This window comes from Sander vitreus, chromosome 10 (assembly GCF_031162955.1).
Source record: "Sander vitreus isolate 19-12246 chromosome 10, sanVit1, whole genome shotgun sequence".
Lineage (NCBI taxonomy): Eukaryota > Metazoa > Chordata > Actinopteri > Perciformes > Percidae > Sander > Sander vitreus.
In genome coordinates, this window is record NC_135864.1 from 14,611,166 (window position 1) to 14,623,873 (window position 12,708).

A 12,708-nucleotide genomic window follows, 5' to 3' on the forward strand; every position below is an offset into this window, starting at 1 on the left:
ATTGGTTTTTATCTCTTTAAAAAAAGATGGAAACAGAATGTGTTTTTTTTTTTTTTTTTTGAGTGATGAGACAGGAATAAGAACACTTATCAGAATTAGTCCTCGAGGACAAGAAAGATGTATCAAATAATGGATTATACATTTTAAACATAACCTAGTTTAGAAGCTTGCTTGCGTAAATGTTTTATATCAACAAAAATCATCCTAATTAGGGCTGAGAACTATCAGCTAAGCTGTAAATACCATGTTATCGCAACACTTGGGGAACAGTGGGATAAAGTAGTAAATAAAAAAATAGGAGTGCTGCACCAGTTCACCGGATGGGTGATAAAATCCTCTATCACAGCGTATCATAGTGGCATAGGGGTTAGGACAGAAAATATATATTGTCACTGCAACAGGATTTGAGAGAGGTATCTATGTATATTATTCCCGCGCTTTCTCCCTTCATTTCTTGTCACCTCCCTACTGTCGACCTTAGAATAAAAGCAAAAATATCCCCAAAGTTGAGGCTGATGGGAATGTCATTAGTTTTGCAGGTATTTAGTCATACACCAAAGTATTTTAAGTAGTATTATTAAGGGGATTGCCAAAGTTGGTACAATTCACTGTGTGATATTCATGTACAGCATGAATTTCTGTACCAAAAATGACAGTCCATTCCATAGTTGTCAAGCCATTTCACTAAAAATGGCAAATGTCAACCTCATGGTGGCGCTAGAGGAAAAATCAGGGGATCGCCAGAGTCATTAGGATTTATCCTCTTGGCACCATGAATATCTGAATAAATTAACACGGCAATCCATCCAATAGTTATTTCTGTCTGAATTGGTGGAACGACCAACCGACATTGCCATCCCGCTATCCCACTGATAGCGTGGCTAAACATTATTCATACAAAAAAGTTATAACTATGGTGATAAGCTTACGTCCAAGTTTCCCATTATCAATAATTTGGCTTTTATCACTTTTTTAAATTTTTTTTTTACCCTGACCACATGATTTAAAGTGACAGTTTCCCATTGTTGTGAAAGTTTTGTAGTTCGAATCCTGTCATCTACTGGCTTGACCCGTGTGAGTTGGTTCTGAAAGCAGTGGCAAAATCTCATAGAACAAAGCGACACAAAGCATTGTTCAGTTCGCAATGTTCTAAAGCAGGGGCCCTTAATGTTTTTTAAGCCAAGGACCCCTTAACTGAGAGAAAGATAGACCAAGGACCCCCTACTGCATATATTGTATAAAATGAAGTTGCATATTAAAATGGGCCTACAATAACGTTTAGGGCAGCCCAAAGCCTTTATAGATACCTTTTTGGCATAGAATACTAAGCTATTAAAATAGCCTAATAATTGTTGGCATGCTTTTATAAATCATGTTTTAATGTTAAACATACATGTGGCACAGTGAATCCTTAGGATTAACTGTATCTGTGGATGACTATCTTAGTGACTAGCTTACCTATAGGCCAGTAAGCCTATCCTCAGTGGGGATTTATATTATATATATTGTTGGATTCATTTTAGGACTCTTTAATTTTTTAAAAGATTAACAATTATTTGGAGCCCCCCCTGCATTGACTCTGCGGACCCCCTAGGGGTTCCGGACCCCCCGTTGAAGATCCCTGTTCTATAGGTTTAATGAGAAACACAAGGATATACAACTTTTCTAACAATCGCTCCATTCATTTAGATGATGTGTAGTAAGATCAGACAGTCAGGATGGGCGGAAGGATTGTCTCAAGGTCTGTTCACACAGGTGGGAAAACAGTGTTGCAATTTAGGATACAAATAAAACGGATGAGAATGACTTTCTTCAGACTTCTCCATGGAATGTGGAATGTAACATTATTCACAACAGCCATGTTGGTATTAAACCTTAGCAAGCACAAATCAGCAATACAAGCTGTAGTCTGGTGGGCACGAGTCTACCCAATCCTACAAAGATGCTTTAGGATGGACAAAAGGAATAGCTGTAGAGAAACATAAACCAACCACATAAAGGTACCCTGGCTTTACCGAAGCAGTTTCAGGTTACACTGCATTTACGCTCAAATGAATCTTTGTCAGAGAGTTAATTTGGTAAGATAATAATCTTGTATTCTTTTATTAATGTGGCAGCACAAAATCTGTTATTAGAAAATATTTTACTTCATTTTCTTCACTGATTCTGTTTTAATTTAGAGATATAAAGATGAGAAGACCGATAAAGTTGTTAAAGATTAAAGGTTATTGAATCAGATTAGATTATGTGTTGTTGCAGGTACAAAGCCTGATCCCACTGAGAAATCAATTAGTATTCAGCTTTTTATTCACCTGACTGCAGTAAAAAGGTATGAAAGATACAAAGAGAAGACATGATTTCCTCCAGGCTGATCCAGTGTCGGTATATTTTATATTGAGGACGGTCTGGGACTTTAAAACCCAAGTGATTTTTTTAAAAGACCATTTCTTCCATTTTTCAAGAATGTCATTTTTTTGGAAGATCAATATCTGTAACCTTGAACTGTAAATAAATCACAGTCTTAGAGTATTTATTGATGTTGGGGCTACTGTTTGACTTGTCTCCTTAATGAAAACTAAAGAGAGCCTAATAGCCTAAACAACAAACAGCAGTGGGCTTCACTAGTGCAATTAAACGCACCTTTTAATAGCAAAGTGATTAATTTCGTTAATCAAAGTCAGCTTTATCCTTGTAAAGTACAGTCAGTGTTAATTATGCTGAAACACACCACAGAAGCTGCTGTTTACAGTTGCATACAAAACTCAAAGGAAATTTCGACACATTATAATGAGTAGATGATAAAGTAGGTGTAACAGTTTATGTAGACTCCTGCACATTGTAATGACAGGTGGGATTTTTCTCCAGCCTTTCCCTTGTGTGCTCAATTTTATTGACATGTTTACCTCTGTCAAAGATGTTGTGTTTCCATCCCAGGTAGTTTGTCTGACAGGCAGCAGGAGAGATTTCCTAGACAGGTGGGCCAAGAAACAGCTCATATTTAGAGTTTGGATTTTGGTGGTGATTTATTAACTAAAACGACGACATGAGTTGATAAACAAGAGACTTGATGCCAAATCCTAATGGAATGATCGCAAGGACAAGAAATACATTAAACTTAAAATGTCAGGAATAGGAGTGAAGTTGCTGGGTGCAACAACAGTTTGGAGAATTTGGAGGAGGATTGTCCAACATGTGTGGTCTTCATTATCACTCACCTCATCCTCCTCATTAGGTGGTAATTTACGCGCTGGCTTTGTGGCACGTCATTTCTCAAGCATGTTTGAGAAATTTGTTTGGGCAATCATGCCCAAACAAATTGCTCTTTCTGTGTACTCTGTGTTATCGGCGACGCTGTTGCCAGTAATTGCTGTGGGAATGTAATATTCCGCCTAAAGGGCAGCTCAAAATTGTGTCTGTTCCTTTGAAATTACTACACCTTTTGATTTGAATATTCACAGCAAAACCCAGCTCTGATTGAGGCTTATTGTACTGCCTTGAATCATCTTTCCCGCCACTGCACAGTTAATGCTTCTTTATTCCTTGAATCTAATGTTAATTTAGCTGCGAGAAACGTACTGTCGGTGCAGTTGTGATGACTTATGTAGGTCAATTCTTCTTCAGCGTTCACTGCTCGGCCCTGTTGAGTGATTTCATTTTGCGAGGGAACTGCAGTTTTATTATTCATACTTCAACAGAGATTGGAGTTGCGGTGCATTAATGCATGACGTTGTCATTTCCCCACTCGCAGAACTGTTATTCCCTTTGCCCCAAATTGGAATTAAACCCAACATTTGATGCTGGCCCAATTTTTTTTATTTATTTTTTTTCTCTCTCGTGGTCACAAAACTCCAGTCAAGCCTTGTCTCTCTACACTACACTATGTAATTATATTAGTTGATACTTTTTGTAACCACCGCTCAAACTGCTGTTTTAAGTTATTTTTTTTGCAGCTTGCCAGTTAATGATTCAATCAATTCTTTCTGTCATTGTTTGATAACAGAAGTGGGTTTTCTCACTTCAGATGTAATGCACACTGGTCTATGCATTTTCTAACTGGCTCCAAAATTGATCTGAACTGCAACACAATTTTTCTCCAATGAAGTACCTGAAGACATTGGTTGAGTAGCGTGAAATTGACCTCTGAGATGTAGCAGTGTATGAGACTTGCATTGTGAAGACAGCTATTGAATTCAAACTAAATGGATTCTATTTGGGACTCTTTCTGCAGTATGTGTATCACCATATTGCCCTAAATATTGCCTCATGGTGGTTGCACTTTAACGGCTGCTGGATAATCAGCAGCCCAGATAGAATTGCAGCTTTTCTTGGGAGCAGTTTCTCTCTGTTTTTTGCTCTAAAGCAGCGTGAGGTCCCATATATCTTTTTGGTACTGTCCCTTCTGTTGATCTAATTGGATACCCTCTGTTGCCTACAATGAATCATTGCTGGATCTCTTCTCTCCCCTCAAGTGCTTGTTTTTTATTGAATGCAGGGTTCCCCTGAATCACAAGGCTCAACCTTAAAACTTGTATTTGTCCCTTGGCTCCAGTCATTGATCTTTTTTTTTTTTTTTTTTGTGCCAGTATCACTTTTATTCCAGCAGAGGATTATAGGCTTACTTTTATGTGTTTCTGCCTCCCCAGTCATTCTCCCCACTCCACTAATTGGCTCCTAATTTGGCAAATGCATTTAAGGTGGAATGAAAGAGCTGACCCCTCTTTGCGTTCATATGTGGGGATGCCACACACCCCCCCCCTTCCTCCCCTGTATTAGTATTGTTACATATCCCTCCTCTGCCTTCTATTGACCTCTACTGATGTAGAAGAAGCTCTGCCGCAGCACAGGGAGTTTAGTGGTGACACATCTGAAACAGAGGTGAGGCGATGGAGGTGTTTTGGCATGCACCCCATGATTTTTGGGAAAGAAGTTTAAATCCTGCCAGTTCTCAGGCTCTTCAACATGGCGAGCATCAGCACTCGGCTGCTGATCCACACTGCAAAACTCCTCCAGGAAAGTGGCTCTCACTGAGCCGATCGAAGGCAAAGATTTTTTTAATTACTCCCCCACTGCAGAATAAAAAAGGCACGGGTTTTGCCCTGCAGGTGTCGGTATCGATTTGAGTGTATGATGTTTTAATGAGCCCGGCGTGTAAATCATTTGTTGCAATTGTGTATTCATGAGAGCCTAATTTGTTTTTTCTTCTGTTTTTCTTCTCAGTGGATGGATTCTCAGTTGACTTGGAGGCAGATTTAAGGCTTTCGAGACAGAACAGGATGTCAAAGATCTCTAAGGCAGCCAAGGCTGTGAAGAAATTGGATGCCAGCAATGTAATCCGGGCTATAGTGAGGTCAGGACAAGCGGCCCCTGGACCTCCACTAGGCCCCATCCTGGGACAGGTAAAATTACTTACAATTCTACTTCTTGTTCCTCCGAGTCTGTTTGCTCCGAGTAATCAGGAGTATTACCTTAATTGCAGGAGCAGCGCTTCATTTTATCAGTTGAACTTCTGCACACAGGTCTCACAACCTGATCCTTCCCTATTTTTACTTACTTACTTACTGCCAATCACATAGTTGCCTCTCTCTCCTCAGTCAGCTCATTGTACATCCCCACCACCACCTCCATCTCTATTCTATTTTTATTCTAGTCGCACAGCTCTAGGTGGCACACTCAGTCTACAACTATTTTCTCACCGTTTCCAGGCCAAAGACGCTAACACCTCCATCCACAGCAGCTGTCCTTATACATTAGCCTCACTCTTTACAAGCCAGTCGATGAAACAAGTTTGAACCTGAAGGTTTTCTCTTCAATTCTTGTATACTTCTCTCTGCTTCAGAGACGGCTGAGGTTGTCTTCTTTTTTTTATTGCTCAGGGATGCACCACTACAACTTTTTCACCACCGATGCCAATTCCTTTCCTACTAGAAAAAATTACACCAGTCGTCAAGTGTTGAGCAATGAACAAAGATGGATTGGAGTGAGTGGATAAAAATTACTGAGGCTGAATTATTTTTCACTGTAAATAAAATCATCCTTTTGTAACTGTTGATGCTGATGCTCTGTTTATCAACGTCATCTTTGTTTCTGATCACACAAGTGTACTGTTTTAAATCTTTCTTGTTAAAGTTATATTTTATTTTACACTATAAAGGCATAATCTGCTCCGGCTTTAATGGTGATTCAGCTATTTAACTTTGATTGTCCTTTGCTATATTGAATGGATGCTATGGCTTGTTCTGTACATACAAATGATCCAGTAAGGCTCTTTAATTGACACTCCTCATCAGCCTTGAATGCTGTTGCACGCTTGGAAACCAGATCAATTTTCACAGTTAATCCATCTCTGGGACTTAAAGACGACACTTTCAGAGAGGAGAAAAGAAAAGTGAACACAACTGGCAGAAAAGAGCTACAAATGATTATTAATGTCAGGAAAAAAGCTAATGTAAAGATCTCAGAAAGGAGTTAAATGATTTGAAAACATTTCTCTTATCTGACATCGACTGTACTGTAACTGTGTTATTGCTTTATGGTCCAGAACCCGTAATCTAAAAAACAGTTGTACTACCTGCTCAGCCCCAAACTGCAGACAGACAGTTAGCAGCCAGCTGGTGAACATACTTGAGCGTTTAGCAGCTACAGAGATAGATATTTCCCTCAGGGGTTAGTGAAACCAAAAACAAAGTGAATATTGGACTTAAATTCATCAGGTCACTCTAAATGAATAATAATATTGCTCTGTATCTACTGGATGTGTAAATAGGCTTTGCTCACAATTTTGCTTTATCTACTTAAAAGGTGATAATGTGTCAGATGTTGTTTGAAGCTTGGATCCACTGCTCCAAAGTGGACAAAAAAAGTCAATGAACTATTGTTTTTATATTAAGACAGTGTTAACAGGTGTAAGGCATCTTGTTCTCAAAAGTCTTGCAGACACACACAGTGGTCAGAAAATTTTGACTGATATTTGACAGTTACAGTAATGCTTCTTACAGTTGGGAAACATCCAGTTCCCTCTGATCCCCTGAAGCTGAGAATTAAGAAACTTGCTCTGTCACTCAACCCTAAAGATTGAGTTTTTCAGTTTGTAAGCACGTCCTGACTCCAGTACTCGGAAATATCACTGAAAATTTACTCTTTTTTTTTTATTTTATTTTTTTTTACCTTTTTGCTTAATTTTGCATTACAGAAAGTACTGTACACCTACAACATAGTTCGCAAAAACATGTTTTTTTTTATAGCAGAATTGCATGACTTGACAGACAGGGGGAATATTTTTAATGGCAGCTCCCAATAGGCATACATCAAAACTTCCAACAATAGCAATCATACATTTTTTTTAAATCCCTCCATGTCTCTCACATCATATAAAACCTGTCACAGTGACATGAGTGCTGATATGTGAGCATCAGTGGGAGTGTGTGTGGGATCTTTGCATGTTTACCCCCCCCCCCCCTCCTCTCGTTGGAAATTTTATCATTTTGAAGAATCTGAAATGTGTGACAGCTCAAGATAACAGGCAAGAACAAGAATCTGGGTTTCTTTACCAACCTCGACAAGTATGCAGTGTGGTCTTCACTGCCTGTCTTTGTTTGTCCATTTCACCTTAGAACACTTGTTCCTTGTCCAAATATTCTGTTTCAGCCAGAAGAAAGGTGAATTATGGATTTGTCTAACCTCCAAATTTTTTCTCGTTTTTGATTTCCTAAACTCCGCCAAGACATAGTGGCAATATAAAGAAGAATTTACTTCTATGTAAAGGCTCCAACTATTATTTTCATTAAGGTCAGTTCAAAGATTCCTAGTCACTGACTATGTAGGTTGTTTACTTTTCCTCCTTAGCTAAGCGGTCGCATCACCGTTCAAATGCACTTCAGCACGTACAACAGTAAGTCAACCATCACCTTTCATACAGCATACAGGTACGTTCAGTCTGCTGCCAGGTCAACCTGTGACTTTCATCAGTGCAAAACTAGCCTATACAAGCACTGTACGGGCTAATAGCTCAGTAGCCCATTAGTGGCGACAGAGTTATCAAACTATGATCGTTTCTGTGGCTTTCGCTGTCTTTTAGTAGACTTTTGAGGAGAAAGTAATGTGAATCACTAGCCTGACAAGCCAGACCCACATCAAGATGTTGGGTCTGAGAACTTACCATTGGCAGGGCTCAATCCGAGGGGCGGGATAAATGGTTGTCTTTCAAATTCCCTCTGTACGCAATAGGATAGCTCCGAACACATCTTCCTTTTTTAAGAATGATTTCAGTGCCGTTCTTTGTTCTTTTCTCAAAGAAAAGCTTAACTCCAAGTCTTCCAGAAGACCGCTGTTCCCAGCAGCAGCCATAAGCCCGCCCACCGACTCTATACACGACGTGATTGGCCTGACTAGAGTTTGTTTTTTCCAGCTCGCAAGCCAACGGAGAGGGCCTAGACCCCCCTGGCTGCAAATTAAATTTGCTGTCGCTAGGGTGCGTCTAGATTTCTAGGCTAGTGAATCACAGCAGAGCTAACAAGTGGAGCTCCACTGCTAAAAGCTACTGATTCAGTCCGTGACAATAGGGATTCAGTATGGTCAGTTCCGTGTAAACATTCGTTGTCAAAGATTCTTCTACTGAACACCTGTAATTTACAATGATATAGAATAGAGAAAAAGCAGCACATTCTCATGTTTGAGAGGCTGGAACCAGAAACTGTTGCATTTGGGTTTGACAAATAAATAAGCCGTGATTAAATTAGTTAGTGACTAATGTCCTGTCGACCAGCTAACTGATTAATTGAGAAATTGTTTTAAGCCTAGTTCTTTATTTCATTTTATTTAAGCATCAGAAACATTGACCAGTAGCCTGATGTCACCCCAACACCTGAGACCAGTATTAGTATGCATCTGTCTCTAGTATTGCATTGCATATCTTCTCAAACTCTTTTGCATCATCTTGTAGAATATACTTTGAAGTTCTCCCTAAAATATTTGGTGCTGATGGTGTGTCCTGAATGATTTAGACATCTGTCTGTTAATGTGTCTCTTTCTGCCAGAGAAGATGGGTTTGAGCTTGTAGGCATACTGTAGCTGTCGCCATGTCGGGGGTAATGAGGTGAGATGGGTTGTAACCAAGTGCTCAACGGAGCAAAACAAAGCCATACGTTTGTCTAAAGATGCCTCCTTTTGGACTGTTTGGGATGTCATTGTTGTCTGGACGGCTTGTTGTGTGCGTTCATCTCTCTGGGCTCCTGTGCTTCATCAAGCTCACACTGTGTGTAACGGTAAATAAATGGCAGTCGGCAGCCGCTCTGCTTTAGGCAGTGGCTCCGGCCCTTTAATCTTAGCATGCCTCTTCTCCTCGTTTCTTTTCTCCGTCTCTGACTAACAACCCTTGACAGGGGAAGTGCAGAGAGGTAGGCTGCCTGTCGGCTGCGGGGCAAATTTAAACAAACGAGAGAAATAAACGAAGGAATGGGAGACAAAAAAGGGAAACTGACAGCTTTGGTACAGGAGAATAATTAAAGGCTGGATTGAAATTAGCACAGGCGAATGTAGGAGAATAAAAGAGAGCACCGGAGAAAGCGGAAAAAGGAGAAAGATAATAGGAGTGGCTCATGCACTTTTCTTCAGGAGCAGGTTATGAGAGTCGGTGGGAGCTGAGGGAAAATGCTGAGCATTGTATCTAGAGCTTAACAGGTGTAACAAATTCTAGGAGGTAGTCATTTGCCGAGGCTGCTGCCTATGCAGTCACTGCTTTTAGTATAATAGAAACATGAGAAGTTGCCCAACAGGGAGTGCATCCAGTATGCGTATGTTTGAAATTTAGAGTAAGCGAGGGAGGAGGGGATGAAAGTAAGAGGGTAGGCAAGAGCTGGATGCTGTCTACTACTCTGCTTATCCCTCTGTGGTTTTCCCTTAAAAGTTTCTCTGAACCGGAGAGAAATTCCCCACTGACACTTTGAATGAATTTCTTTTTGTGCCCGAGTGTGTACATTAGTCTTAATACATCCTGTTAATATAGCCTGTAAATCAAGCGTAAAGCAATGAGAATAAGCGCTTGCATTTTGACAAATGCCTCAATTTCAATTAATAGGACCATTTAAGCTCAGAGGCGAGGCCGGCGGGTGCATTCACAGCCGTTGTGAGCAAAGAGCCAGTTCACTCTAAAAACATCACACACTTACTACAACTCTTGACAGGCACACACCATCTCTCTTTCAACATTAAAGGCAGACAACACAACGGCACACTCAAGGATTACTGCGAGAGGATCCAAGCTGATGGGGCCGCTGGCATAATTGTGATAAATGACAGCCTTTTGTCAGCGTGCTGCACCATGAAGCAAAGAGCACCCTTTTCTTGCTTGAATGTGTTCACGTAGAAAAACATAAAAACATGCAATTTTCTGTGACTGTGGAATGCAAGCTGATTGACAAAAATATGTACATTTTGAAATATATAATGTATATTAAGGCCTCATGGCCTTAAATAAGGACTGACTTCTGTTTTTCCCCATGTGGGTGACAGGCTGCCAATAACGCTCCTACATAATAGCCATAGCCAATGAACTGTCAACACTAGGCGAGTATGCAAGCACACACTATTAGCTTGCACTCTGTCCTGGAGGTGTAGCTGACAGCAGCTGTAGAATAACTTCACAGTGTACACATGGCATATGTCCAAGTTCCACGTGGTACACATAATGTGTACGCCTTGTGACAACGCAGAGGCTCGTAGATCCATGAGGAAACAAGGCACTTGTCTGTACATCCTCTACACCTGCTGCTCTGACCCATAATCCCATGACGACCAAATGCTACCACACGTTAACAAATCAGTAAATGAAAGGCTCCATCCATAATTCAAATAGAATCAAAAAGTTAATTCTTAATAATCTGAGGCAGCTGGACAGTTTTTTTTCCTTCTTTTTGAAAATGACTGACAGAGACTTTAAGACAAGTACAGATGACAGCAAAACATGATTTTTAAATGTGTTCTGAAATGGTTAAAGGGATTACTTACAATGGTATTCTGTCTTTGTAAACAATGTAGTAAAATAGACCTGTACTGTAGTTTTGTGTTGCAATAGGATTAAGATGATGCAAAATGCCCATCTTTAAGCCCTACTGTTGAAAGATTTTAATTATGGAAACGGTGTATTTCATAAATAGTATCATCTTGATAGTAATGCATGTTTTGTTTTGGTAGAATCGCTGCAGGAGGGTTTTAACATTTACAGCCAAAGTGGTTCTTAAATAAATGTGACGGTTCAGTATGCATCTCTAAAATCATCTCCAGCTGATGTTTAAGATCTTGGATGTCATGAGAGTATAAAAAAAGATAGGATATGAGGATAAAAGATCTGCTACACATTATTTTTTATTTTATTTTCTCATCTTTACTTTTTTTATTTTGAAAAACTGGATAGTTTTACCTCTTCATGCCTTTCAAATCTATTCAAATAGGACTTGAATCATGGCTCTGTGGGAAGGGGGAAATAAATCGTCACTCCTCTGTATTTAATCTTTCTCTGTGAAAGGTCCCTGTAAAGTGACAGAGAAAAAAGTACACTAAAGGTCAGAGTCTGTATTTTGGCATCTAATGGCAGAAAAGTGTTCATCTCCATTTTCCGACAAGCCACATGACCTGAACTCAAAAATTAACAAATAAGTAAACCTATATGAGATACTGTAAATGGAGTAATGCAGTAAAACAATACAATAATTAAAACGGGTCTGAATGCAACACATTCAACAAATCTGTGGCAGTTTGGGCAGCTGTGCCCAGATTAAAGAAAGGAACAAGCACTACTAGACTTCAACATACATTTCTGGAATATTCTTTACAGGCTGATAGATGTATTCACAGTGATCACTTTAAAAAATACACTCCCACAAATCCCAGCATAATTTTGAGTTATTATTAGCACAACAAAATGTGCAGAAAGCCAATCTTGCCAAATGCGTTTCCACAGCTCTGCATTAGACCTATCACTGTTGTACTGAAACGCAATACAAGTTATCTGTTTGGATGTGATGCTGGCTCTGCTAGTCCGAGTTTTAAGTGTGGATGTGTGAGCACATGCTTTTGTTCAGAGTGACTCTAAAGTTCATGGGAGATGAAAGAGGGTCCCAAGGGCGTCTCTGTGGGCTCCATGCTGACATGGGAGAGCGTGTGGCTTTGGGAGTGAGAAAGTGTGTGATAATGAGAGGGAGGAGCTTTCCCCTGGTCCTGGCCCTCTACCTGCTCTGAGCTCTGGCTTGGCAGGGTCGAGGCTCCTGGTTCTCCTCCAGCCACAGTCCCAGCTCCTGCAGCACCGCGCTCCTGCTTGTGTCTTTCCCAGGCTGAGCTCAGCTTCACAGCCAGAGCCAGTAGGTTCTTCCCCAGGAACACAGTGGACACACGGGGGTCCCTGTACCACAGCATGCCTGTGCCCCTCAGGGCCAGGGTGAAGATATTGATAGTGACCAAGCTAAGCCAAGGGTACAGAGCCTCCTTACGGGGACCCCTCTGTCCTGGCAGGCCAGTGGCCCCCAGCTCTGTGAGAGCCACACAGGGCAACAGCAGCAGGAGGGCGTAGCAATAAAAAAAGACCAGGCCCTCCGCCCAAATGGGCAGCCTCTGCTCAACGACCCCTCCACTCCCCGCTGCAGCCCCGCCTTGGGCTTCCCATAGTCCCGCCTGCAGGTCCAGCACATCCAACAGGTCCACCACAACCCACAGGAGCCG

The 12,708-nt window shown here is 40.8% G+C and overlaps 2 protein-coding genes across 2 annotated transcripts in view; one reads left to right on the forward strand and one right to left on the reverse strand.

Moving 5' to 3' along the window:
• Window positions 1–12,708, forward strand: part of mrpl11 (mitochondrial ribosomal protein L11) — a 36,731-nt gene that overhangs the window by 6,088 nt on the left and 17,935 nt on the right. Inside the window, exon 2 of the mRNA XM_078260423.1 lies at window positions 5,218–5,396. Coding sequence (XP_078116549.1) covers window positions 5,274–5,396 — 123 coding nt within the window. The 5' untranslated portion in view covers window positions 5,218–5,273. The remainder of the gene's footprint in view (window positions 1–5,217; window positions 5,397–12,708) is intronic.
• The window catches only part of tmem265 (transmembrane protein 265), a 1,065-nt gene continuing 438 nt past the window's right edge, over window positions 12,082–12,708 (reverse strand). Inside the window, exon 1 of the mRNA XM_078261359.1 lies at window positions 12,082–12,708. This exon is cut by the window's right edge and continues 438 nt beyond it. Within this exon, the coding sequence (XP_078117485.1) occupies window positions 12,082–12,708 (627 nt within the window).